Raw genomic sequence first — 27,745 nt, forward strand, 5'->3', positions numbered from 1 at the left:
CCCACCGTGCACTTTCTTCAATGATCCTGTTGAGTCAGCATCTTCCGAACAGGCCAAACGTTGGTCATTAGCTACGACTGAAACTTTCACCTCGCTTATAATGACTATTCACCTTAATCCATCACCGTAACAGCTGGCCCTGATGATCTGCTTTTTAATGTATATTTAACGCGGTAATGTGCTGGTGGTCAGTTTCTTCACCTTGAGTTTTGATTACGTGGTAAAAGGGTGATCTTTTGACACCATGACAGGCTTTTTGTTTTGTTTTGGGGGTTCTCCTGACCTCTCCTTGTACAGTATTGCTTCAATGTTTTCTACATTTCTGATAATGACAGTCCTCTTGAGGCTCCGCTTGGAAATAGGCCTCTGCAGCTCCTCTGACAGATTTGTCCTTGCATGATTGCAGAGTGCCGAAGCAAAATGGCAGCTCCAGAAAGAAGAACTTGCACCATTATTCTGAGGAACTGACACCATAATCCGAGGTTCATCGTTGCTTCTGCACATTTTGTACTGTCAAAGCTAACTGCCCCATCATCTGATTTTACGGCGCATTTTCCGTTCAAAACACCCTCATGTTGAGATGCTCCTGCACCTGTGCTGTGTTAAACCTGTTGGCACTTCACTTAGAGCCACGCAGCACATTATTGTCAAACTGACAGAGCATTGCTTGAAATGAAACCCCCCTCCCCTTCCCTCCCCTCCCACTTCCACCACCACAACAGGATATTGCTCAGTGGCACAACAGTGCTATGGCTGTATGGGGACATGTAGGGGCAGGTCATGGACAAAGATGCAGAGAAGAGTTAAAAAAGCAAGAGGCAGGAGGAGACAGGAGAGCGATATGATCTCTCTGAGCACAGAGAGAGGGATTGTGTTGGCTTTGGCCTGCCTCATATACAAACACTATATTAACATAACTCTTTCTTTTGCGCTACAGGAGACAGATTTCCTGTAGAGAAGTCTCACCATGAAAGAACCTGACACAGGGGTGAAGATAAGCGAAGGGTGGAGGAGAGTGTGGGCAGATGCTGAAGGGAAGACGGTCAATGAGCTTGTCAAAAAAGTGGAAAGGATGGAAAGGCAGAAAGGAGTCTGGGAGAAATGTATCCTTGGGATGTGTTTTAAACAAACCGAGAATCAAGGGAGTCAACCTTCCAGTGCTCCTAACCATGGTCAGATTCTCAGAACCTACAGTACTGAATGTTTTGTGGTGTCAGTCATTTCCAGTTAAACAAGGAGCAACCATGAGCTCTTTCTATTTTGGTGCGCTACAGCGATCAGCATCTGCAGTAACAGACAGGGTGAGCCAAGGGAGGCTGAAAATCTTTTGGACCGCAACAGATACAGCCGCAGAGCTGACAGGGATTATATGCTGCATCACAAGAATGATAATAACAGAGGGGAGGCTGCTGTAAAATTCAGGTGGCTCTGTGTTTAGGTTAGCTAAAAGCACTGTTCGAGCTGAGAAAGGCACTTGTTCTGCTTCAAAAGGGGGGACAGAAAGCTTTATCAGCAATACATCTCTCTGCAGTGTGGCTTTAATGACAAGGTTCAATGCGTACGTGTCTGCCGCAAGGGCCCAAAACACTGACGCCAAACTTTCCCGCTGCCCCCAGATGGCATCAAAGTCCAAAGTGTGAGTTGTGACGGTGCTGAGACGGAAAACTTCCTCCTGAATACCTGAACTTTGCTAGTACAGCGTGGCATTCTGTCTCATCAACACCACATATTCACAAGCCTTTCGGCCTCTGCGGCCTTGGCCGGCTGTTTAGTCAGTCACATGACTGGGCAGCCATCCAAAAAGATGTGTTGTTGTACAGCTTATCTTATTTCTTAATGCTTTGTCTTGATCTTCAACTATAACTCTGGATAAGGTTGATATAGTGCCCTGAGACAATGACTTGAACTGCACCAAGTACAGTACAGAATCAAGAGGCCAAGAGGTAATTCAATTTCCCAGACTAATGTGATATTGACCTAATAATTGTAGAGGATCAAAAGTATTACAGAATGTGTACAGTGTTTGTTCAAGATATGGCCCAGAAAACATCGAGAGGCCTTTAGCAGCTTTCTATAAAGTGGTACACCATGTTCCATCACTGCCATGGAACATGTTGCCACAAAGACAGCCAAGTGAACTTGTCAGTGCCCTTTATTTCCTCAATATAACACTGAAGGACTGTGGCTGGACTGGATTTCATTGACGAATGACTGGCGGCTTGAGGGACTTACTGTTATTGGACTTGAGATCCCGATGGATGACGGGGACGATGGCCTCGCTGTGCAGGTACAACATCCCTCTGGCTATCTGCACGGCCCAGTTGACCAGGACGTGCGGTGGAATGCGACGCCCGGCCAGCGCCCGGCTCAGTGGACCACCTGAGGCATACTCCATGATGAGGCACAGGTTGGGCTCCTGCAGGCAGACGCCTTTCAGGGCAATGATGTTCGGGTGAGTGAGCATGGCAAACAAACGCGCCTCCTGCCTGACGTTCTGCGCCGTCACGCTGATGTCCTCATCCGGGTCTTGCCGGGCGGCCTTCACAGCCACCAGCCCGCCTCTCCATGTACCGCGATACACCTTTCCGAAGCCCCCGACCCCGATGACCTCCTCCAGGCTCAGCTCCCGGAAATCCACCGCCTCGGGTTCGAACTCGCCCACCACAGCCGGGCCAAGCTCGGCCACCACGCCAGTGCCCGGAAGCTTCCCGTATCCATTCGGCTTGAAGGAGCCGTAGTTGGATGGGAAGATGCCCACCTTGTTGTTGACCTTACCCGCCCACCAGCCCTCATCCCCTGATATCTCAGAGTCCAGAGACAGGACTTCCACAAGGTCACCTTTACGCAAGGTGAGCTCGTCTTTACAGGACGCCTCATAGTCGAATAAGGCTGTCCACACAGGGTTGGTGAAGTTCCCTTTTTGTGATTGATCCAAATTTTTCCAGTTCGACAGCGGGCCACGACTGAATATGTTCTTCAGTGGCTCCATGGAGCTTGGAGCAGATGTTTAGACTGGATCTGATTTTGCACCCGAAGGGTTTGAAAATAAAGTACAAAGGAGTACTTTATTGCGCCTCGCTCCCTTTCCTGTCTTTCTTGTTGGTTCATCAGGGACCAGTGAAATGTGTTCAAGAGCTTGACCAACAAGTGAGCTTCGGGTGAGGATTCACAGATAACTGAATGGCAAGTGTCTTTCATTCGTGTCGACGTTAAACGCAAAGCTGTCCGTTGGAAAACTCTGAACAAGACAAGGGATTTCTCTTGTTGGATTAAGCGTTTCAAAGCTCGGAAAGGCGGCTCCGTCCCCGTTGGATTTCTCTCTGTTCAAGTGATGTGGTTTCCCAAAACATGGTTTGAGCACAAGCATTTCACCAGAGGCTCTGGAATCACCTCATTCTGGGTCAGTGAGCTTCTCATCCACCTGTTGAATTCTGATCCTGAAATCTGAAAGTGTGAGGACCGAGAGTGTGCTGTGAAAATACTTCAAGTGTTTTACAACACTTCAACTCCAAATGAGGACTCCCACTACATTTAGCTGTCCATTTTGAGGTTTTATGTATTTTTAGCCATTAAGTGCAGTGGCCACCACAAGCAGGAAGCGCTGAGAAGCGGAGAAGAATAGCAGGAAAGGAGCATTCAGTCCAGCCAACCAGTGTTTTACGACAAGTTTCAGGGCTGACCAGTTCGCATTATTAAACCCAAATCTCCAATAACCGCGTCTGACCGCAACTCTGTGGCGCTCCCGCAGGAAATCCCGCATCCCTTTGCGTCAGACTCTCCATACTTATCAGAAGCACGCAACGAGCTGGGCTTTATCACAGCGTATAAACTTAGGAACCGCCGACTTGGTAACAGGAAGAGCTATCCAAACCTGCTTGGCTTTCCTTCCAAAGAGAAAGACGCAGTGAAACAATCCCGTTACTTCCTAATTGGAGTTGTGCGCGTGGCCTGGTCCGGCTCGGTGGCCTCGTTGTTACAGTCGGTTTCCAAACGGCGCAATAACTCCATCAGAACTTACGGTCGTATTCCTCTTCCTCGGGTAGGGTTGACTCGTCAGGACCTCGAACCACTTCTACGTCTGCGCTTACAGTCAGTAGAGAGGGTGGGGTTTCAAAACTTTTTCTCTCCCAACAGGAAAAGAGTCAGATGACAGGCGACGGTAAAGTCGGACGCGATACGTAATTGTATATCCGGTTATAACTGTCAAACTAAAAACTCGGACAGACGTACGTGATGGGAGGAATATTTAAATACTGTTAGCTGAACTTTACATGTACGACAAACAAAACATAAGAAAAACTCTACGTGAGAAGTACAATAGCTCATACAGAAATCCAATATGACACATTTTTTGCATTAAGACTAACAAGTGAATCAAAACTCTGATGACATTAAACACTATCATGTACTCACTGTCGAGAAATGATTTTATAAACAATAAATGATTACAGAAGGGTCATTGATTCAGTGATAAGTGATCACCGGTGTGCTTGTATCCCTTTAATGTGCTGTGTATTGTGTGGTAATTATGTATTTATGTACGACCAATTTGTGTATTATGTACTTATAAGACTTTTATTTTGAATTTTTAACTTTACTGTATTTTCATGGCTGTTTTCCGGCTAACTTCACACTGCTACCGGGCCAGCGCGCTGGAAGTGCGTCAAGGTCGCAGAAAATACTTCAGAAAATGACAATGTAAGGGAAGTATTTGCCTTCAAAATAAAAGAATAACGTTTGCTAAACCTTGATAACAGTGCAGGCTATTGTAGTTGTGAAATGATCAGAGCAGTAATTGTATTATATGATTGTTATTCTACGATGTTATTCTGACATTTTGGGTGGGAAAACCCCGATTATATTATTTCATTTACTACATTTACTCCACACAGCACTTTAACATGACTTTTATTTTTAAAGACTCCCTAGAAGTCCTATCTGTTCATTATAGCTCACTTGACCTTGTGGTAACAGGTGGTAAATGAGCCAGACACAGAAAAGTACTGAAAAACCATTTAGCAAAAGCTAATCCTGTGAAACACATTGACAGACCTAACTGTAAAATCACTGTTCAGCTTGAAGATGCTGTAAATTCACACACTTCATGTCCAGTGTCCCTCTTTCAGAGATCTAGTTGTAATCAGTAATGTATGTTTCAGCAGTGTCATTTCACACACTCCTTATATATTCTTTCCATTTATATATTTATAATTCCTGTGCTATTTGGTTACTATAGGTGCATGTGTGCTACTGCTATTTAAACCCTGATTGTTTTCCTCGCAGTAAAGTGTCTTAAATCAGTTGATGGTACGCTTTAGTGATATTCAGTCCAAATATTCAAGGACAGAAGTTCATTAGAAATCGTCCCCATAGTCAAAGAAAAGAGGATAAAATGCTGCTGTTGAGTTTCTGTTGGGAGGATTTTCTTTTGTCTGATGTTACTTTCAACAAAAAAAAAAAAAAAAAAAAAGTTTCAAGCGTTTCTTCAAGCAACACTTGAAAAAGCCTTTAGCATACGACTGGTTTAATGTTCTTAGAGCAGTTTGATGCGACACTTAGCCGACTGAGGTGGAAGAGCTGAAATTTCACACATTCACCGCTGTACAATTCAACTAAAGACATAAAGTCAAATGTAGCTCCTTTAAAAGTTTCATTCCAGGGAGAATACTCTCACTCTCAGTATCATCTTGCTATTATAAAAAGCAGAGCAGCTCTCGTCATAAAGAAAATGCACAACTTATGGCTTCAATGATGTAAAGCCAGACTTGCCTCTATTGTGTGGAATATTCAATTGACTGGCCACTTTCTGTTGCAATATTTCTGAAAGGCTTTCACATTTGTCCTCTCATATGATTTACTGTAGCCAATAATGCAGCATATGGAGGCACATTTCCACCAGGAAAAGAAAACAATGGATGAAACTTATGCATGAAAAAGACAAAGTCCACAGCGCTCATGGGAAGGCGAAATCACGACGAGTCCAAACTCTCATAATTTGGATGTAGCATGTATTCTTTAATCCTAATAGTGTTCATTAGCATACATAACACTGTTTACCCCACAAATCACCTGCCACAGTGAGGGAGGAGGATATCATGCTCAAAAGGCATTTTAACAAGCCCGAAGTGCAGTTTGGGGAGTATATTAATGAGCTGCCCTCTGATCAAGGCCACAGCATGGCCGCAGCACATTTTGCATTTTTAACATGTGTATGAAAGGGGTTTATTCTAGAAAAAGAAAAAAAAAAAGGTCAGGGAATGTCTTTTTGCCACATTTTCCCATGTTTCCCAAAGTGCAGCGCTCTTAAAAAGTCAGCGGCTTTCATGGGAGGGGATGGGAATCAGAGGGCCACCTTTGGCCCCGCCGGCTGCTGTGTGGAAACAGTGTGCTTCCTTCTGTTAGCCCTTTGATGGCTCCCCCTCCCCATGGCTGCCGTTTGTTTGGACACTGTGCTCCTAAAGTCAACCACCTACATCCCCCTCCCACCTCCTCCCTCTTCCCCACACACACACACACACACACACACACAGCTAACCCCACCCTCCTCACAGTCCGCTGAGTCAACGCTTGTGCAGGAAGGATGCAGTTGTTTTTGCGGCCCTGGCTCAGGGCTGCTTGGTCTGTCGGGTGGGAGCGGGAGGGGGTAAAAGAGGCGGCGGCATTTACACGACAAAGTGGACTGTTTGAAAAAATAAAGACGGCAGGAGGAAGAGGAAAGGCGCTGGACACACACTCAGGGACAAGTGTGCCGGCTACTCTGAGTGCGGCTATGAGGGTAACAATCAGCCCTCTGTGAACACCCTCCCACAAACCTGTGCTGTCTTGTGCTCATCTGATTCAAATACTGGGAGGAAGCTGCGACGTTGAGGATAAATACCAGCTCTTGTCTTTCAGGTTGAATGAGTCACAGGCACGTAAATCAACATGAGATGCAACCGTGGGAAACTTATTTTATATTGCAAAATACAGGAGTGAAGAAATCAAAGGTGCAAAGAGGCAGAACGCAGAGTGAGGACTACAAAGGATGTGTTGCATGCCTGTGAAACTGAACAATGGGGGGGGGGGGGGGCACTTTGAAATATTCTGCTTAAAGATGCCACAGGAGTCAGATTCTGGCCTTCCAGCCAGTAAACACAGCTGTATCTAAAGGTGCACACGGGCGCAGATACGCTTGATGCGGAGAGCATGTGAGGCTCTTCATCTCTGATATGCAAAAACAGAACAAAGCCAAACAAGGGCTGTTTTTTTTTTTTTTTAATTGAAATATGAACTTTATTTCACCCATACAAAATAAAAAGAATGTTAAAAGTTTTCAATACAGTGTCAACTTCAACTGTCTATTTGGAAACATTTCATACTGAGACTGACACATAAATGGGAGCCCCATCTCTGCTTTCAATGGATACACTTAAAACAAGCTAAAAGAGGGAGGGGGTGGGGGTGGGGGGGTGAAGATAAAGAGATAAAGTTTCTCAAAATTGGAGGAGTGGCCAGAAGAGAAATCAGAGAGGACAACGAAGACAAATAACTTTAAAAACAAAGCAATGGTCCAAGAGTCACAGTATACTTCTGATGGTATTTAAGGGAATTTAATGGTTGTATAAAATAATGTACGAAGCCCGACTGCCAGAGCAAACTAACCCTCTGACAGCGTAGAGAACGAAAACGAACAGAACGTCAATCATTAACCTGCTGATATGGCTGAATCAGGGCTGCGGCCGTGGAGGTTTTACAGTTCTCTGGATAAAAACGGGAATTAAAAATAGAAACGAATTGGAAAAAAAGCTGCGGTTCGCTAACCTATAGTAAAAATACACCTGCTTCCTTGTTTATGTTACAGCCTGACAATTGGGACTGACAAGCCGGTTGTGACAAAGCCGGGAAGTAGGGCTCACATCTTAACAGCAGCACTTCATAGCCAATCGATAACGTAGTAATAGAGGACTTCATGGGTGAGACAATGACCTCCTTTCCCTTCCACAAGTGCTGATCTCCTTCCAGACACTTTACACGCTGTTGCCCTGAACTCGTTGCCCCCTAGTTGCCTTCGCATGAGCATCAAAAGCTATAATAAGACTTTACCACTTTTTAGACTTTTTCCAGCCAACCTGAGCGTCCGATCCGTTCACTTCATAATGTCTACTCCAGAGGATTGAGGAAGAAAGAAAAAGTGCCAAAAGAAAAAGTTACTACGAGGCAACACAAACCACACCTATCCTGTCTGTTTGGGGGGTGGGGTGGGGGGGGGGGGGGGCTCATGGCAAAAACACTGACAACTGCCATTTTTAATAGTCAAAATAGAACGACCGACTTGTTAAAAAACATCCTCGTTGGATTCTTCTTCTACAATAAAATAAAACCTTTTTTTAAAAAAAAAAAAAAAAAAAAAAAGAAGAAGAAAAAAATTAAAACACATAATATACAACCAGGCTTGGGTTTCCTGCGCCGGCGTCTCCTCCAGCCTGCTGCCGGCGGGCTGCGATGAAGAGTCTTCCCCTCCTCTGCTCAGAGCGACCGCCGCACGAACAAATTAAGAAATCGAAAATAATGTTGAGAGAGTGTGTGTGTGCATGTGTGTGAGTGGTGGTGGGGGGGGGGGAGGAGGAGAGAAGAGGGAGCTAAGAGTCATAGTCTTCGTCGTCGTCATCCTCGTTTTTGTGCGGCGCAGGGGCTGGGGGAGGCGGCGCGGCGCTCATCATGGAGGGGTGGGGAGCGAAGGCTATGCCGCCCTGGAGCTGTGCTGGAGCCACGCTGCCCACTGGGACCATGTTGCCCATGTGAATGTACTGCGGGGGTGCGTTTGAGCTGCGTGGGTACAAAAAGAGGCGTCAACCGGGCGCTAGGAGTCATGTCCTATCACTTTAAAAGAGCTCTCAACTCTCTGGCTTTTACATGTTGCTGAGGAGGTTATTGTCATTGTTAGCCACCATGCTAGGCAGCAAAGGAAGTGTTAGATGTCGATGGAGGTAATGTTTGTATCTTGATCCATCCATGCTGAATATCAGTGTTAGCTGGCTAGCATGGTAGATAACAAACTCCTGAGCAAGACCTACAATAATTTCAAAAAACAGACTGGACATTTGTACTGCTGTCCTTCACAAGACCACCGACAGAAGCGTCGATATGTCTCACAATGTCCTGGTTATATTCAGGAGCTGCTTGCTGTCTAACCCACTTACACCAATGGTTGGTCAGAATATTTAACACTGACCTTTACACTTAACCTGCAATGCTTTTTTTGAATAAGAAAAACCTAAAAAAACTAAAATAAGATCAACAAATGTCATAAAAAACAATAAATGTAATTTTTCTTATACACAGAGACACGTTACAACACTAATTCTATGCTTTAAAATATATTATGAGTCAACTTTTTGTCCTGGAAAATCATTCTTTTAATGTTTTGAAGACAGAACAGAACAATTCTTAGAATAAGAAGACTATCTGCATTTAACCTGTTCCAAAAAGCCCCTTTGACAGATTCTATATCATATTATAATGTAATATATAATGTGTGATTTTTTTGCTATTTGGAAAGCAAAGACTTCATTAACTCAGTCAGTCCCTGCTCAGAATGGTGAGAAAGCAGTGTGGAATCGCTACACAGCTCCGTCTCCGGTGGAAAAACAGCACCCTCTCCCTGCTTTTGGCTGTAAAGTGGTTTCTCCGTGTGAGCAGATGGCACACCATTAAATTTAAATGATACAAAAAAAAAAAGAGCAGTGGGCTTCCAGCGGCCGTATTTACAACCAGACCAGCTTCATGCAGATCTGGAATGATCTGCTGTTCAAGCGAGAGAATGAGTAACACGTTCTTTCTCCTCAAAATGAAAAGCAGTAACGAGCACGTTGCTGTGTAACACGCACTCCTCAGCGTGCTCGCTGCCTCGATGACTGTTTCACCGTGTTCTACCATTATCCTGTAATTGTCACTTGCTGTTCAGCGACAGTTACAGTGTCTCACTTGAATAATGGATATGGATTACTGTCAAACTGTCGCAGCCCTGTTGTAGGTCTCGACTGTACTATGTCAGTGCTGGGCCATCCCATCATATGGGGGTCAATAATTTAAGTCAATTTGGATATGTTATGTGAATTATGCCACTTAAAGTGTGAGTGCAGCTAAACTGCACTGAACAACGCCCGAAGGCACACTCAGAGGCGTTCAGGAACACGTTAGCAGTACAGTATAACAGCATATTAAAATGGCCTTCCTTTCTTTGAGAATAGAGGTTGATACTTGAGCTCCATCAGGTGAACATGTGTTTAATCTGTGCAGGTTTAGTCTTATGCTGCTGTTGCCTTTATGTTTATCCGACATCTTCCAATTCAGACTTGTGCTGTGTTCTGTGCGTCTCCTTTTATATACTCAGCTTAACAAGGCTGAGGTTTAGTCGCTGTGAGCTGCGTTTGATTGCAGAGGAGTGTTGCTGATCAGGAGCTAACTGGCTGAATTTGGTAATAGTTATCGTATTGAAATAGTTCATTTAAATGCTTTTTACGCAATTTATTCATATGTTTGTTTATCTGATGTTTTATTTATTTATTTTCTTAATACTGAACACTTTGGAACCCAATGAAACGGGCTCAGACGTGTGTGTGGCCACACTGAAGGACTGCCCAGCCAGTGTTCCTTTAAACTAAATTATAAAACATATCAAATAACGTCCTCTCCTGTGTTGATTTATTCCCTTGTTTCATCCTGACCTACTGTTCAATCAATGAAACTGACGACATCCAGAGGTTCCATCTGGTGCCGGTCCAAACAGGAGACGAATCTGTCAAATGCTATCAGATTATGGATCCTATTTTCCCATGTTTTTATGCCTAAGTGACTAATGGTGACAACAATGCTTGAAATTGGTCCAGTATTGAGCTAGAGCAGCAGCAGCCGGCAGCCATGAATCGGTCTACAATGTAATTCCTCTGGGCGTCTGCCCACCGTCTATGTACGTCCACTAAAAGTGTTTCTGCCACTGACAGACTCACACTGTTATTCTAAGTGTCTGACAGCATTCTGGAGAGGAAAGAGTGATGTGAACTGTCTCTCTATGAGCGGATCAAGACACAATCTGGATATGCAGCGTCTCAGTATACACGGGCTGCGTCCGTACCTGTGGAACCTGGATGCAGCCTGCAGATTTGTGCTTGACTGAGAGCCGTCCTCGTCTCCATCCGTCTCGCTGTCTTCAGAGTCGTCCTGTTTCCATCACAACAAACACAGCAGTGAGCCTTCTTGCCCCGAACGCAAGCAAAATCATTGAAACTGTGTGGATTTATGCGGAAATCACACGCGGACGCATTACTGATGGAATACTGCTTGTCCACGTCAAACCAAAGCAATCAGAGATGCAGTACGAATGGAACCTTATTTTGCTGACTCATTTTTATCTGCTAGTCTGGAACAGACAGATTCATTCTCTCCTCGTTCTCACTGTCTGAAAACTGTCATTTGAGTGGCGGAATGTTTGGGAGATATGCGTATGGTGAAAAATGGTCCAATATAATCCATGCCGAGCGCTTAGCCTTGGCATGCAAATTAAGTCCCACCTCTTGTTCCGACTCTGTGCCAGACAACTTCTTGTCCTTGCCTTTGGAGCCGGCCCCTCCATTCTTGCGGCCAGACCCTGGTTTGCGACCCCTGGGGAGAAAGCAAAAAAAAAGAAAAAAAGAAATGAACATGTTGTGAAGGTAACTGCTGCTCCAGCTGGTTTTGTCCTTAAAAAAAATCATGTTCCCCTTCAGTCAAAAATACAAGCCCACAATAATTATACTCAATCCGTTCTTGCTCCATCGTGGAAAACTTAACAGATACAGTTATTTAACAGATATATTTTGTGATGAAAGTTTTTAAACAAAAAGACAAAGTCGAAAACTTATTTGCAGTTTCGTAGCAAGCCATATTCTAATAGCTTCCAAAACTAATTAAAGATTAGACCATGGTTCTGCATTGTAAATCTACAGGGACAGTTACCCACATGCATCACTCAGATAAACAGAGACGAGTCTGATTTAGGCAGTAATGTGACCGATACTGCTGCTGGAAATTACTTTCAGCCATTTATATTCAAAGATGCTGTGAACTCCACATGCCTCATTCCCACAGCTAAGACAAAGCGTCATAATATTAGAAGCTTACAACCACTTTAAATTGAATCACAATCGAATCAGCCACACTCTTTAGTGAAAAGTCTTCTAACTCGTTTAATTTATGTGTAGTTCTCCGCCAAGCTCTCCGCTTCAATTTAGCTGCAGCTGCACTGTTTGATTTGACAGTCAATACTGTTTTTTTTCTCCTCCGCAATCCTCAATAATTAGTTCTCGCTTTGCAGAGCTATAAAAATGTGCCTTCTCATGTTTTTTTTCGTAATTAATTTAGACTTGCAAAACAAAAACGGGAACGGTGGTGAGGTAACAACACGAGGATGACAAACAAATTGCTTTAGTTAATTTCAATTCACATTTGTAGCTGTCCCTGGAAAAGACAACGGTAATCCTCCTTCTGTCCATATATGGAGTGTTCCTGTTTGTGATGAGTTAGTCACGTCTTCATAGGGCTTTGTACCAAACTTCAAAACTTATGGCACCAACCGATTTGTTGGTGAGTCCACTCAATAAATTGTTCGCCAAGTTGAAAACCCTGCCGAATCCTCTCCTCGCCACCACATGGATGGCATTTCTGACAGGTTAAGGGCAAGAATGTCCTGAAGCTGACACGGTAAAAGGTTGTTTGAACCAGGCTAACTGCTCTTAACCACAAAGAAACTACGGGGTCTCACTGTGCCACTATTCCCCAGTACCAACGTCGCACTAGACGCTACAATCGGTATCATAATCAAGGTATCAGTTCTGATATCAAACATTTTTGAACAACACCCTGCCCTATTTCTGCCACATTATAGTGTAGGTGTGTGCACTTATCAGAGATGACTGCACGATATATTAACTCAAGTGAGAGAATAAATGAATGAATCAATCAAAATGCGAATGGACACAGCAAACATGACTCACCTTCGTGAGACTTTGTCTCCTCCCCCCTCGTTGTGGTTCTCCTCCCCCTCGCCCTGCATGTCCGGCACTGCTGCCACCAGGTCTTTTAGGAAATCAAACTGTTGCTCCAGCTCAATACACTGCTTTCTGTGAACACACGTGCAAACACAACTTTATACCAGAACAATGCTTTCTCCGCAGACTTACATTCTGAGCTGAGCAAAAAGCAACTTAATGTCAAATAGACAGAGAGATAAATGGGGATTATATGTTCATTTCAACTACATGCCAAATCTGAGTCACCCAGTGAGCTTTTTCCTGGGAGCTGCATCTTACTCGTGGCCAGAAATACTTTCAGATTCAAGGGATTTGGCAATGTGTAGCAAATCCACTCTGCATCACTATGAAGGTGACAACAGCATCACAGGAAGTCCCACAGTATACCATACAGTATAATAGAGTGTCTTTATCTAAATCCAAAGGAAATGAAGACATAAGACCTTTTCGGCTACATGCATCCAAAAGCAAATCTTATTATCTAGCAGCCTGATTTCGCATCTGTGGTATGTTAGTCAAAATGAGCTGCGTAAGAATGAGTTCCAAAGAAGTCAACTCCCACATAGTGCACTATAGATCAGGTTCTTCATCAAGACACACACACAAACAGAAACTTACAGGTGTGATGTTGTCATCGTCTTTGCATTCCTAGACTGGGTGACTTGACAGGCTTTTGTGAGCAATGATTCCAAAAAAAGCTCCAGGGCTCTCGCTGATGTCTCAGTTAAGGAAATTGTGATGCTGAAGGTCTGTGTCCTTTATTTAAATCAACCACATTCACTGATGTGGTTTGTCGCATGCTGTAACAGCACAGAGCCAAAAGAAAAAGAAAGAAATAACTGCTTGGGCTGAATGAGACACAGTCATTATTAAAAGTTATTTACTATCTGATCGAGTGCCGATCCACAACTTGTACTCAATACTCAGACTAGGACAGATGCAGACTAACAATTTCATCGTTATTGATCAACCTTTTTTCAATTATATGAAAAGAATGATGCAAAATGCCCATCACAAGTTCCAAAAGCCCTGAGTGTCTTGTTATATCAGACCCACAGATATCCATTTTACAATGATTTTACACTCAGAAAAAAGCAGCAAATCGTTGTATTTAAGAATCCTACAGCAGCAAATGTGTGGCTGACTTTAATGATTACTACCCAAACTGTTCTTGATAAACTTTCTGTTGATCAAGTAACCATTTAAGCTCTACACCAGGGCATAAATTCGACGTCCCTTGTCTAAATGAATGGTACAATTTACACAAATTTCACATCATTCTGTGCATTAAAAACACATGCACATGATCGACACCTTGGCACTTGCACAGTGAAGACATCTAGTGAGAAGGATACAAATAATAACGGGTACTGCTGCAGCAACTTTGCCTATTTCTTCATCTGTCTGCATAATCTTCTTAATCCTTGCCTGTGAGGAGAAAAAGGGGAGTACAGTGAGTCCATGCGTGCGAATACACTTCAAACCTGCTTTCTGCGAATCAAAAATCAAAGGCCTGTCAACTTCAAATCTCACCAAACTATCGTACAGCAGTCTTAATAAGATGACTCTCATGCATATTTAAAAAGCATTCCTTCCAGTCGTGTTGATCAGATTTTCATTAACGTTGATGTGCGCACTGAGAATAGCTCCAAAGTTTGTTGAATACGCACCAACAAACAACAGATGTGCTGAAATTTACAACGTTCAGTCTCACTTAGCTTGTCATGCTAAAAACAACGGTACTTAGAGGGCTGGCTAGCTAACTTATGTCGTAAGCCTTAAATGTATCGTTACATGAGCAAACACTGGGTTGCAAAGTGAGTTGGTGAGTCGAATGAAACCAACAACGCTGGTTTAATCGTTGAAGTATACATTTACGTGATAAACGACTTGCGTTTGCTAGTTGGTTTGTTAGCTCTCTAGGAAACAAAACAGGCCGAATCCCATTAAAGCTAGCTAAAGAAGTTAGCTTTCCGTCACACAGTTTGCTAACAGTAGTTGGTCTTCACACCGGTTTTCAGCTACATTTAAACTTACCGGGGGGAATCTGGCGTTGTATTTCTTCTTTTTGCTGGGCATAATAAAATTACCCGGGTGGCTAACCTAAAATAAAATTCAATATATTCTGGAGTATTATTTTATATCATGTATAAATCAACATCCACCGCGCACACACTAGATAGCAGCAGCTAACCTGCTAAGTCGTTAGCACGTCGTCGTCACTGGTTCCCTGTTGCTTGGCAGGTCAGCTTGGTTCCGCAGGGTCAAAGCGCCGTCAACTCAGGCACAACGACGTCTCCCAACTTGTACAGGTAGAAGTTACAATGTACAAATTAATTAATACGTTATACTATTAATGTTAGGTTATAATTTAGCGGTTAAGCCTGTTGCATTTGCGGATATATACACCCAAAAGAACCTGGAGTTTTGTCTATGAAGAGTTATTGGGTGCGCAGTTGAATTCAGTAACTCAAAGTTACTACGTTTAAATAAATAACGTTACACCTCAGCAGGAATGTACGGTATTTTTGATAACGATATATATTTTTCACTTTATTTGTGCGCTGCATTCATCGAAAGAATAAGTAACTATCGAGGTACGTGATTTACTCCACAGGCAAGGCGTTAAAGCTAAACTGTCAGCCATTTGAATGGAGTTTGTCGTCGGTCTTTGACACAGAGCAGCGGGTCAGCGGGGCTGCGCCTGTGCGGAGGAGCAACACTGGACCACAAACTTCAGCGTCTGCAGGTATGTCCACGTTAAGCCGTAACGCTCATAATTTGCGATCAGTGTGCCACAATTCATATTGTTCACATGCCAAATTATGTATGTTTTAAGGGTAATTGTGATCGACAGCCGGCTACAAACGATCTGTCTCCAAATTTGTCAAGAAGACGAACATGGACGATTGATAAAATGGCTAGCTAGTCGGTTAGCTACAATAACAATGGAGCCAAGAAATTAAGAATGTTTCGACATGTAGGTAAATCTGCTTGTATAGTTACATGTGAGCTTCAGGCGATACACAAGCGAAATGGAAAGCAACTTATATTTGTGGCTCGAATCGTTGGTGGACAGACGTTAGCTATTGAACAAGTGTTGCTAATGTAGCAAGCTAGCTAGCAGCAGTAGTAAACATCCGCAAGCAACCCAGCCGCCTCCTTCTTCCTGGGTTTGGAAGTATTAAAAACTAACACAGAGGCTTCATCTGTGCCTTAAACATAAATATCAAATGACAAAACAGCATTTTCCTTTCAACAGAACAAGCCCCGGGATTTGTTTACCAGCCTTATACTGACAGCATCATGGAGGAGGAAGAGGCCCCTGTAGATGGCGAGGTGGAGACCACCTATGCTGCAGACATCCATGCTGCCGAGGCCATGGCTGCAGACATGGACCCCTGGATTGTGTTTGACTCGAGAAGAACTCCCAGATCCGAGTTTGATGGCTGGCTGGAGAGCAACAGGCCCTCACAAGTGCACAGATTTGGTGATGAGGAAGGTGGTGTCAGCCGTGTGGGCTGGATTGCTGTGCTGGGGATAAACCACTGCCCCAGCGGTGGGGATGTCAGTGGTCTCCAGGAGAGCTGGGAGAAACTTTTGGCCAGTGGCCGGCCTGCCAGCTTCCAGACAGTGAAGGAGCTTGCCCTGAACCACAGTGTGCTCACAGGCAAGTGGCTGATGCACTTGGATTCTGGTTTCAAGTTGGACCATGCCTGGGAGTGTGTGGCCAGAGCAGCCCTGGATGGCAAGATCTCCCTTGTTAAAGTCAGTCCCCATAATCCCAGCGGAGAGGGCAAGCAGGTCATTTGTGCCTATAACCAGAACTTCACCGACGAGAGCGAGGTCATAAGGCTGGACTCCATCATCCGTGCCACGGGGGTCAAATGCCCTCTGTCCTACAAGCCGGATGTGTACACATACCTGGGAATCTACCGAAACAACCGCTGGAAGCTTTGTCCAACCATATATGAGAGCAAATTTGACCTGGAGTGCGTGCCCAGGCGCTCCCACATCATCAACAAAGTCACCAATCTTGAAGTAACATAAGCCTGTTTTGCATGATGGGTAAATGACACATTTCATGATGCCATGAGCTGGGATGACTGACGTGGTTCTGAATGTCAGAGGTTGTTTTGATCAAGTTCTTCCTTTTGGCTAAAAAAAAAGCACTAAATGTGACCTTTTTATTTTGTACTGAGTATTTGTGTTCTTGAGGTTCTGTTTGTAACACTTACCTGACTGACATGGTGGCTGAAGATGATTTGTATGCATGTGGTCAGAAGAACGCCCAGTGAAGACCTTTTTTTTTTTAACAATGTACAGTTTTCTCATTTGACTTTTGTTTATACTGAACCACGATAACGGATTGCCAAATAAAGTCTTCTTTGAAGACCATTTTAATATGTTGTGGTCTTTTTATTGCCAAGTGTTTTGAAATCTTGACAGAATTAATCATTTATTACAGCAAAACGGCATATAGAATAATCTGCTTACATTATACCAGTATAAAACAGCACAATTTCATCTCAATAAAGCACATTTTTCTAGAGAGTATAGCAAGTTGACCTACAGGTCTGAAGCAGTTGAGTTAAACTGCAGCCATTATTCATAAAGTAACTGTTGAAAAACTGATTAGACACAATGATACAGCTTCTCTGTTAGAAGTATGTACTTATTAATGTTGCTTGTTTGATAATTATTTACATGTAGACCTTCATTTGGTTCTGAACCCACTACTACATTTTGTTGCAACTCAACAAAGGCACCTGTATGAGAAAGTTGTTACAGTTACTGCTGCTCTTCAGAACATGTTTAAAACATTCTATTAAGTAATAAAGGGGGATATTTCATTCAAAGGATAGAGGGCATAATTTGCATAGACTTACCTGAAGATCTTACTCCATTCTTTCAGAGGATGCTGGCTGCTTTGTTTAAAATAAAAAGGCAGACCAGGCGCACACATTTCACTAAGAGACAGTGATGATCACTACCACTGACCATTGTTAAAAAGACAGTACAAAAACATGCTTAACATGTTCCACAGAAAATTACCTCAACGGAAAAACATGTTAACAGATGCCCTCAGCGACGCATCTGAGCTGATTGTCTATAAAACAAACACGTGTTGCTAGATAATCTTCTAACATCAGGTTGACACAGTGACTGAAAAAGTTAATGATTCATGCTTAACAAGGGCAATGAAATCTGATTATGCTCCGTCCTGTGGTTCGTCATTTGTCGGATAAGCTGTATATAAGGCTTCGCAAACCCCACTAATTGAATACCACAAAGAGCCTTTGCTGGTACTTCACTAAGCATGTCCACAGGGAACGGTTTTGCTACATTCTGTCTCTCACAGCCCTTCATGTCCACCTTGGTTCCTTTTTTGTCTTTAGTGACGACAAAGAGGTTTTAGTTCTGAGGGCTAGAGGGCCAGATACAAGTGGTCTTTGTAAAAATGTCCGCAATGAAATCACACGGACAAACCTTAAGTTGGGTGTCCTGACACAAACCTAGCTTGGCTTCCACTGTTAAAAATGGAAATAAGACGATCCTCGTCGGCAGACATCAGCTCGTCAAACTCATCCAGCACAGCGGGCCGGTGGTTGTTGTTGGGTGCCATGTCAATCATGCCCTCATTCTGGAGTAAGTTGACGATGCTGTTGGGGTAATTCATCCAGGTGCTTCCTGGGTTGTTGCTGGGTTCAGAAGTGTTCTGGGATGCCTCACTGTTCTGGGCAGCAGCCGATGAGCCGGAAGGGACGGCTTGTTGGCATGAAGCTTGAACCAGCATTGAGGTGCCGTTTCCACTCTCGTTCATGAGGGTGGGGTTCAGAAGGTCCTCAAAGTCATCCATGTTTAGGTTGTCCAGGGTGCCTGGGGCCTGGGCTTCGGAAAAGCTGGGGAACTCTGGGATATCATCGTCAAGTGGTGCATCCACTCGGAACTGAGAGCCCTGGAGGGCGAAGGAGCTACTAGTGTGCGAGGAGGCCGTGCTTCCCTGAGAGCCTGCTGGCTCCTGGCCGATGGCCGAGGAAATGTTGGGGAAGAACTCATGAAGGTCTGACAGGTTGACGGTTGAGTAGTCCTGGGTGACGGTGGACGTGGTGGTAGAGGAGGAGGAGGAAGAGGAGGCTGGTACCTGGCTCATTGTGAAGCTGGGCACCGGAGTGGCTTTGGGCTGGGGGCCCAGGTTGAGGCTCTCCATGATCCTCCATGTTTGGCTTGTGGTTTCAGCAGAGATGGAGGATGAGGCCTCTACCTTGGGCTGGACTGAGAAGAGCTGGCCCGGCTGATTGTATGAGTATGAAGGCTGGGGTTTCGCTCCACTGGCACCAGGGGGCATCACAGCTCCTGCAGACACACAGACAACACAAACCAGCAGTTTGAGTTCCACTGCTGAAATCTTTGAGTAACAAATGCAGAAAATGACCTACAGATCATCAGTTTATGTTGTGCTTAAATAAGCTTTTTTGCTTGGTTTTCTGTTTTTTCCGACTAATCCATTTGTCATTGGAGAAGCTTCAACCAGACAATATTTGACATTTCCGTTTCAAATGATTGGAACAATGGATTATCAAAAATGCTGCCGAGTCATTTTCTGTTAATTGACTAATCTATTAATCGACTTTCAGATCTACTAAACTCATAGCCAATCTGCAGTGAATCACCACATGTAATGAAAGGGGCTCACCAGCTTGTGCGTTCATTGACGGAGGCTTGGCTGTGACTGTCCTCCTTGCCGGGCTTATGTGGCGTCTATCTTGTGGAATAGGTACTGAAAATCCATAGACATGATTACATTACAAGCAGCTACGCAAAAAAAAAAAAAAAAAAAAAAATCACCATTACCTTATGACATAAATACAGCAGAGTGAAAGAAAAAAAAAAAAAACTCATTAACACACCGCTAGACAGCATGGGTCCCAGCTTCAGGCTCTGGAACATGTCCCCTGTACGCTTTCTCTTCTCAGTCAGCCTATATTCATCTGCAGGGGTCATTTTTAAAAGGCAGGTACGAGATATGTTAAGTATTCTCAGCAAAAGCTTTCATCAGTAACTTATGTGACATCATATGGAAACTTGGGAGGACGGTCTCTTACCTGGGTCGGCGGGCAGGTACTGGAAGTCCATTGGCTCGCTGACCTCGCGGTCAGAGGGCCGGCGGAGCTGCATCTTGACTCTAATGGGCTCAGAGAGGTTGGTGTCGCGATATGGTGGTGTGCGGAACACGATGGCCACCTGTCTATGGACATCAGCCTGGGAGAAAGTGCCCTTTCCCTCCCAGGAGTCCTGGAAAAAGCGCACCTCAATGTCCTCTGCAGGGGGACACAAAACAGGAAACGTTAAGAAGATACAAAGCCACGGGGAGCGTCAGTACGAAAACTACTGCAAATAACTGAGGGGAAAAGACTTCATTTCATTCAAACAAGGGTTTTAGACAGAAATAATGCAAAGAAATTAAACACAAGACGAGATAAAAACGAGGTCATGAGGCGCAGGGAAATATAAATGATTTCAACTTCTTATCAGCAGCAGAGCACTCATGTGGGATATTGCTCTGATTTGAATGATATACCACAAAACTTTCAAATTCGCTTTGAGGTTTTTCAGCGAAAATTACAAAGTCGTTTTCACATGCAGTGTATGGATGCAGCAGGCACAGAAACACAGCTAACGGTCACCACACAGTAGTTGGTTAGCTCGTAGTTTATTAGAAAATAGGAAAAATGAGAAGTGGACCTCCCCACACAGGAAGAAAGCTTTCTGCTTGTGATAAAAGTCACTCAGACATGACGTGGCTGCTTTGCATTTCACGCACAGCAGATAAAGTGACAGGCAACGAAACCGCACTTGTGCAACAATGGTGTCGGCCAAAAATATCACATCACACGTGCTGTATGCACGGTGTGTTATCTGGGAGCAAGTGCTTTTGAAATGTGTACTTAAAGTTGTATTATTTATTCATTTATGGCCAGAGGATTGAGCTGGAAACACTTACATCACTACCACATACAGTTATGGTGAACATGTACACACAGCCAGCAGACACAGAGCATTATTAGCATCAGTTTGGAGCCATGTGTCTGGTGCAATTTCCTGATGGAGGCTAGAAACCAAGTCAGTGAGAGCAGAGTCAAACTGTCCTAGTAATACAAAAATATCTGCCTCTCTATGTTCTGTCTGTATTTCCTTCAATCTAAAGTCTTAAGGAGTGAACTCATCAGCTGACAAGAGCGCACATAGCTCAGACAGAATGTACCTTTTTGCACTTTGTCACACAGCAGAAAGATTTCATCTCCTCCTTTGCAGCTTCCAGAATTGCGGTTGACTCGGCAGATCTTGAGCTCGGCGGTGTTTGGGGCCCCTGTAAGACAGAGTGATGTGTGACCATATTGCACATTTACTGAATTTCAATACGCCATTTCTTAACAATTTGTTGTGCATATGTATGCGTGCTGTCCCCTCACTGTTGTCATAGATGGGCTGCGACACCACTGGCTCCAGATGAAACAGCTCCCCTGTAAGCAGAGTGATGGACACCTGGAAGCAAAGCCGGACTGAATTCAGGTCAAACTCCTCCTCCCACACCTTCGGCTCGGGAACTGCAGCCAAAACACAGCAGGGAAAGGGTGGAGTGCACAGTCAGGCGACACAGCAGTCTGGCAGAGCACTGACATCCTGCCTTATGCAGGCTAGCACTCAGAGGTAACAAATTACACTTCCTGTTGTTACTCTTGCTGTTCATATACTCTTAAGGTTTGTTTCTTTTGCTCAAAATACAAACAACTGGTAACTGATTTTTTTCCTGTTAGTACTTTCATTGATTTATCACTATTTTGTGTTCAGCGCCCACTGCTATGATCTGTAGTTTCTGGCACTTTTGGGGCTATTTCTCCATTGAGGGACCAGTGTGTAGGATTTAGTGGCATCTAGTGGTGAAGCTGCAGATTGCAACTGACTGAATACCCCTCACTTCACCCTCTCCTTCCATGCATGTCAGAGATCCTACAGAGGCCATGAAAACACCAAAAGGAGCTCTGTAGAGTCAGTGCCCCTAAATCTTACACACTGGGCCTTTAAGCCATGGTGGCTATCACTGCTGATGCTAAGAGTTAAGGTAAGAGTTGAACTGGCTACAGCTTGAAAAACTTATAAATAGGAGGAAAGAGAATTATAAAGATATCACTCTTTCCATATAACTACTCATGGCGGTAGCCAGTTTGACTTTAGCTAAAGAGCATCTATCTAACTACGGCAACTTACCACTGTCTTACATTAGAGCAGCAATTTCTAAGCTACCTTGTTAGCCTTGCACAACAACTTTCCACACGATGACGAAGTGAACCGAGAAAGAGCACCAACACAGGAAGTACTGTGCTGTACAGTCAATCTGAAGCACGGCCACTTACTGTTGAAGGGGTTGTTATTGGTCTGCAGCCGACAAGTGATGGCCTCGTTCACATCCTTCTTCTTGACACACTGTATGCCCAGGTTCTGAAAACTGAAAGCAAATACAGTGCAAGACTGAAACTAAAAGACAGAAACCACTGAAGCAGACAAGTGTTTTCTCATTCGCTATAGCTGTAATATTTGATATTAGAAATTCTTGTCTTTTTTTTAATATGTGAAACAAAATAGCCGGAACTGTGGCCAACAGTTTCCACATGGTGTGAGCCTTCACTCCATTAACCCCAGTTTGAATCTTTTGAGCCCCTAAAATCCACTTTAAATAGAATAAAGCATCATCACTGCGGGTCACTACCCACATCTACAAATTTAGAGGACCGTTTAGGAGAGTGGAGTGAAAGAGGGAAAACACTAGACTTGAAGTGCGTTTCCAGTGATGTGCACACCTGTTGAACACACCCAGTGTTGACTGTGTGAGCCCTTCTCATGAGGAGGTATTTCATGTGCGGTTTCTGCTCCTGTTTTCTTTCCTTTCTCGATCGTGCCCATTCTGAACTTGGCCCCTGTCTGCTGACTATACCTCCCTTTCCTCTGGCTGCATTCATGACTGTTTCCTCTCTGCCTGTGGCTAGTGCCTGCTCGAAAAAACATGACCTAGATGCTTTTATCTCCAGTGATCATAAACATATTTCCCAAACTCCCTTTTACTGCTATAGCCTCAGAGAAGACACTTTTTCTACATGTTTTGGCTGCCGAGGCAGATGGAAATGTTTCAGAAAGAAGGCAATCAGGCTTCTGAGCACATCACAGTGCTGAAATCGAGTCTGCTAAAATGCTCTCTGAAATTGAATACTTATCGATAATCTGCACTTTTCTGACAAGCCTGTGCATATATAAAATATATGTTACGACTAAAATATGGTAAGAGCAGAAGAATAATGCAATGTCATGAATTTGAAAAACAAATGACTAATAGAAATCAGTACACTTGACTCATCACACAACACAGTGGACGGCAGTACACGCAGTATGTTTGAATTTCATCACACATGTGATAAAGACAGATAAAACATGATTCAGGCTGGTTTTATTATGCAATATTTGGTTTAAACATTACATAATTAAAAGCATCTCAGTGACTGATGTTGCTCTTTCTTTCTCCGGATCCTTAATACGTCTTTTTTTTTGAGCAGTGGCAGTTTTTGATCACACAGGACAACAGACGGCAAAGCAAGCAGAGGCAAACTCGACCCGTCGTTACATTCTTTGTGCCGTTAATGTTTTACTCATCTCCAAAAAAAGATGAAGCTGCCGACTAGTTTTACCAAGGCTACAGTAAACACACCCTTATCTAGGTCAGTCTCCTATAAATGCCACCTTATTTTGATGTGGAACTGCACCCCGTGGCAGCTCATTTCAAACACTGGGGTGACTAATGCATCATTTCCACAAGTTCCCCTTAAGTGTGTGAGGTACAGTGTGTACTGTCCATGTCGCAGGCCTACCTGTGTATTCTTCTCTCCTGCAGGTCGGCCTCGTAGTACCCATGTTTGCAGTCTTTCCCAACCAGTTCGTGGGGGTGAGGCTTGTGTGGCGCGTTCTTCGTCACCAATGAGATGCGAACACGCAGGGGGCCGCTGTAGTTGTGCACCTGTAGGAGGAATACGTCACAGGCGCTTGCTTACAGTCACCTAGCTGAGGGCTGATCTCACCCACAATGCACCCAACTAATTGAAAAAGGGAAATTTCATGTAATAACTCACAAGTTCTGCTCTGTAACAGAAGTCATTATAAGTTCCTGACATTTTTATGATGTGTTCTCATGGCTGGAATGAATCTCCAGAAAGAGAAAGAGAAGCTGACTCAGGCAGGGAATGGAGAGGTGTGGGTGATTCTCCAGAAAAAGCCTTCCGAGGAATTGTTCCTGGCCTTCTGCTGAATACTGGAAACGGGGAGAAACCGCTAGCCTCGCTCCGTCCAAAGTGAAAGAAAAACCCACTTACCAGCACCTATTAGATCTTGTTTATTTAATTCCTATAAAAATTAACCTGCCAGACTATTTCTTAGCCAGCCACAACTTCCTTGTAGTCTCTGCTACTGCTGCCAGGTAAGACATAGTCCAGCACATAACCATAAAACACCAGCAACTGTTGATTTTACACTTCTGTTTTTATGATGATTAAACAAACAAGATGTGATGTGTAAATTAGCGAGCTTTGGAGATGCTGCTAGGTGGATTTTGTTCGGACAGAGCTGTTTGTGCTAACGCTAACCATCAACTAACTTAGGACAGATCCAGGCTAACAGTTCTCCTTGTTTTCAGTCTGTTTGCTCAGCTAAGCAGCTGCTGGTTTCAGCTGCATATCTAGCGTACATGTGAGTGGTATCAATCTTCTTATCTGATTCTCAGCAAGACAGCAGACATGTGCATTTCCCTAAATGTCAACCTATTGCTTTAAATTGTAAATTGCATAATTTCATTTCTAAAGCTTGAGTCAGTGTATTAAGCTAACGTGGAGAGCAGACTGGCGTTATCTTTCAATCTAAGACCATCCAATTCAGTTGACATTTTTGAAAATCTGATCAACTCGGGCAAGATGTGATTCTCACGTCACACAATCTCATGCAATCTCGTGAATCCTGCTGCCTCGTAAGGCAAGACCTTCAGAAGATTGGGGTCAAATACAAGCAAAGAAACAAGAATAAAACTAACAAAAATAAGCTGCACTCTGCTCACCTTGATGGCTGGGTGGGTCTTAGTGGTGTCGTTGCTCTTCTCTCCGGGGATGCTGCCAGCTGAACGTCCCTCACACTTATACCTAAACCTCATCCCCCTCTGCTTCGGCTGCTCGATGATCTCTACGAACGGTTTCCCTGTTTGGACATATGAGCAGGCGGAAGAGAGAGAGAGAAGGAGAGTGACTAAAATGCTGTGTTGACAATACAAAAGGCACAGAATCCAGCTTTTGACACACTGCCTTACTTGAATGAGTGTGTCAATACAGAAATAGCTCTGGCATTGATCACCAGAACACAGGGCGCTGAAATGTTTACTCATGAGAAGCCTGCAGTCAGTATCAGTGCTTATATGTACACTGTCATTTACGGGAAAAGCTTCCTACCTGGGTTGACTGAGCCCCATCCAAACAGACCTGTGGCGGACAGAAAACAAGAAAGGACATTTCAACCACTTGTTAGTCAAAGTCTTAGAGCAATTAGTGGATTACCATCTACAGTACATGACACACAGTGGCAGCACAGATGACACAAACCAAAAACTGCTTTCAGCACATACTTGTGGTTTAGTAAGAGTTTGTCATTTGTGGTGTGGTCAGGGTGGAAATCTACAAGACGACGCGGCGTCCAAAGAGGTCAAAGGACGCTCAGATACAAGGGCTTCCCAGCTAAATATAATTACTCGTCATAAACTGCCTGCCAAGCTCGGAAGGAAGAAGAAGTGCAGAATTAAGCAAACAATGATGGGCAGGGTGTAATATTGGTGTCAAATTACCCTCCCTATAGAGCTAAGAGCAGGCAGCGCTCTAGTTTGCAATACTGGGTTAATGAATTGTTGAGATTCAAAGAAAGAAGCGAGGTGTGACACGAGATCAGGTAGCCAAGACGCCACCCATCAGCTTGTAGGACTTGTTCAATTAGAAAGCATGAGGAGGATGCTTTCCAAGTTGTGACATGCCTGCTTCCCAGCCTCAGATCCAACTCACCACATGTGGAAAATGTGTCTATCTTTGCCTTTCAGCTTTCGTCCAGCGACAAATGAAAAATGCAAAAGTTGAAAACAAGCCCCGCGTCCATTATGGGAATGCTATGGATCTTAGACAAAGGATCAAGCCCACTTGCACTGTTGACTATTTCTGTGGAAGACAACCATGCCTGTTTAATGAGCCTGATGTTGTGAAAGTGAAAGTAAATGTCTCCCACATCACTTCCAATTAGGCCTTAATCAATTACTGAATGTACCGATAACAAAACACAGCTAAGCATCGGACACGTGTGTGACTCACTTTCACTGTCCAGACACACACGTCACTGCTGCGACGGATTTCTGTCACAAACAATGTCGACTCTTTCTGATTTATCATAATTCGTCAATTTCAATGTCCTCCATATCCGTATCATACACTCGGATACAATACGCATATCAACAGTGTGAGTCGGTTTTTAAAGGGCTGAGATGTGGAAAAAGTACCATACATATGGCCCACTAAACAGCCCGTATCTAACCACAACTTGGGCGAAAACATGGTGACATATTTCCATAATTTCCGTTGACTATAAGTGAGGTGGGCGGTTGTGAGCGGCATGGACTAAGTGTAATATGACCGATTTTTATTTGAAACGAATGCTATCTGATGGGTTACATGTTAGCCGAACTCGGGAGAACTTATTCACAATGGCCTACAAGCTTTTAAAAAGCAATTTAACAATCGCATATTTTGGCAAATAAACAGGTGACCGATAAGTTGACAGAGCTTTCAACGAACTTTGGCATTTCCAGTCGCGATATCCATGAGGTGGACTCTAGTTAACCCAACAGGCCTCTTGGCAGCACGGCACTGTTTAGCTCACCCGTGCCAGGTGAGTTAGCTACACACAGAGGACAAAATACAGTCAACGTAAGATGAAATTTCACTCGCATGTCGCTGGGGTCAGTCACGAAAGCACAAACTTGTGTCAAACTTCCTACTGCGCGTTAGCTTACTACACGAGAACGGCACACTCCTCCTGCTAACGCTAAACCCAATGGCAGCGGGGCTTTCCCCTGCGCGCACAACAACTCCCTGTCCACTTTCACCTCCAGACTCTAAGATAAGTAAACAAGCCGAGCAGATAAATCCAGCTCCACTTACTCTCCATGGCTGCGTCCGACTCCGACTCACGCTTCTCCGTCCACACCACTGTTTGTCTGTACTTTGTTTTTTCAGCTAAAAGACGCCGCGGACTCTGAAAACTTCTTGACAGTGCTGTTCTGTCGCCTCCTTCGCTCCACCTACTTCTGTGTACAAGAGCGTGCGGATGGTGAAGCTGGACGCAAGCGTAGCACGCGGTTTCCGGTAAGAGCAGGGCAGAAGACAATACCTGCACGATGCACTTTAATCTCCACCAACATGGTGCAGGCTAGTTATTAATTGCCTCTATTTTCCATTTTTCTAGTTTGCTTTATTTATTTGAAATAGTAAACAATAGAGTTAATGACTGCATACACTTTATATATAGTCTTTTTATTTTTTTCCCGTGTTGTCGCAGTCAAAAATGATTACATCACA

The 27,745-nt window shown here is 44.0% G+C and overlaps 4 protein-coding genes across 5 annotated transcripts in view; 1 reads left to right on the plus strand and 3 right to left on the minus strand.

The window, feature by feature from the left end:
- LOC143316995 (mitogen-activated protein kinase kinase kinase 11) overlaps nucleotides 1–4,075 on the minus strand; it is a 41,269-nt gene extending 37,194 nt beyond the window's left edge. Inside the window, exon 1 of the mRNA XM_076724893.1 lies at nucleotides 2,233–4,075. Within this exon, the coding sequence (XP_076581008.1) occupies nucleotides 2,233–2,989 (757 nt within the window). The 5' untranslated portion in view covers nucleotides 2,990–4,075. The remainder of the gene's footprint in view (nucleotides 1–2,232) is intronic.
- Nucleotides 4,076–7,242: 3,167 nt separating this feature from the next.
- On the minus strand, nucleotides 7,243–15,305 carry drap1 (DR1-associated protein 1 (negative cofactor 2 alpha)). 2 transcript variants are annotated; one of them, XM_076724773.1, is made up of 8 exons: nucleotides 15,241–15,305; nucleotides 15,084–15,149; nucleotides 14,402–14,474; nucleotides 13,665–13,758; nucleotides 13,011–13,136; nucleotides 11,550–11,640; nucleotides 11,114–11,199; nucleotides 7,243–8,805 (listed from the first exon to the last, which is right to left on the minus strand). In XM_076724773.1, the coding sequence occupies exons 2-8, from the start codon at nucleotides 15,123–15,125 to the stop codon at nucleotides 8,619–8,621; spliced, it is 699 nt and encodes a 232-aa protein (XP_076580888.1). In that variant the 5' UTR covers nucleotides 15,126–15,149; nucleotides 15,241–15,305; the 3' UTR covers nucleotides 7,243–8,618. The 2 variants fall into 2 exon arrangements, with proteins under 2 accessions (XP_076580888.1, XP_076580887.1); XM_076724772.1 differs by lacking the exon at nucleotides 15,241–15,305 and having other exon boundaries at nucleotides 15,084–15,231.
- Nucleotides 15,304–17,444, plus strand: c24h11orf68 (chromosome 24 C11orf68 homolog). Its single transcript, XM_076724770.1, has 3 exons — nucleotides 15,304–15,358; nucleotides 15,664–15,795; nucleotides 16,309–17,444. Exon 3 carries the CDS (start codon nucleotides 16,353–16,355, stop codon nucleotides 17,094–17,096), a length of 744 nt encoding a protein of 247 aa, XP_076580885.1. The 5' UTR covers nucleotides 15,304–15,358; nucleotides 15,664–15,795; nucleotides 16,309–16,352; the 3' UTR covers nucleotides 17,097–17,444.
- An 874-nt stretch (nucleotides 17,445–18,318) lies between these two features.
- On the minus strand, nucleotides 18,319–27,457 carry rela (v-rel avian reticuloendotheliosis viral oncogene homolog A). The gene is given in 12 exon segments (XM_076724769.1): nucleotides 18,319–18,584; nucleotides 18,586–19,403; nucleotides 19,744–19,827; nucleotides 19,958–20,038; nucleotides 20,153–20,368; nucleotides 21,313–21,417; nucleotides 21,521–21,655; nucleotides 22,463–22,554; nucleotides 23,966–24,111; nucleotides 25,198–25,334; nucleotides 25,583–25,612; nucleotides 27,329–27,457. Coding segments are annotated over 12 exon segments (1,974 nt in total). The 5' UTR covers nucleotides 27,336–27,457; the 3' UTR covers nucleotides 18,319–18,461.
- Nucleotides 27,458–27,745: the final 288 nt, after the last annotated feature.

The sequence above is a fragment of the Chaetodon auriga genome, chromosome 24 (assembly GCF_051107435.1).
Source record: "Chaetodon auriga isolate fChaAug3 chromosome 24, fChaAug3.hap1, whole genome shotgun sequence".
NCBI lineage: Eukaryota > Metazoa > Chordata > Actinopteri > Chaetodontiformes > Chaetodontidae > Chaetodon > Chaetodon auriga.

Coding starts and splice junctions, on each gene's coding strand:
- c24h11orf68 (XM_076724770.1), top strand. CDS start 16,353: ATGGAGGAGGAAGAGGCCCCTGTAGATGGCGAGGTGGAGACCACCTAT.
- drap1 (XM_076724773.1), bottom strand. CDS start 15,125: ATGCCCAGCAAAAAGAAGAAATACAACGCCAGATTCCCCCCG. Junction 13,759..14,401: donor AGCAGTACCCGTTATTATTT/GTATCCTTCTCA, acceptor CTGAGACATCAG/CGAGAGCCCTGGAGCTTTTT. Junction 13,137..13,664: donor ACGATGACAACATCACACCT/GTAAGTTTCTGT, acceptor GTGTGTTCACAG/AAAGCAGTGTATTGAGCTGG.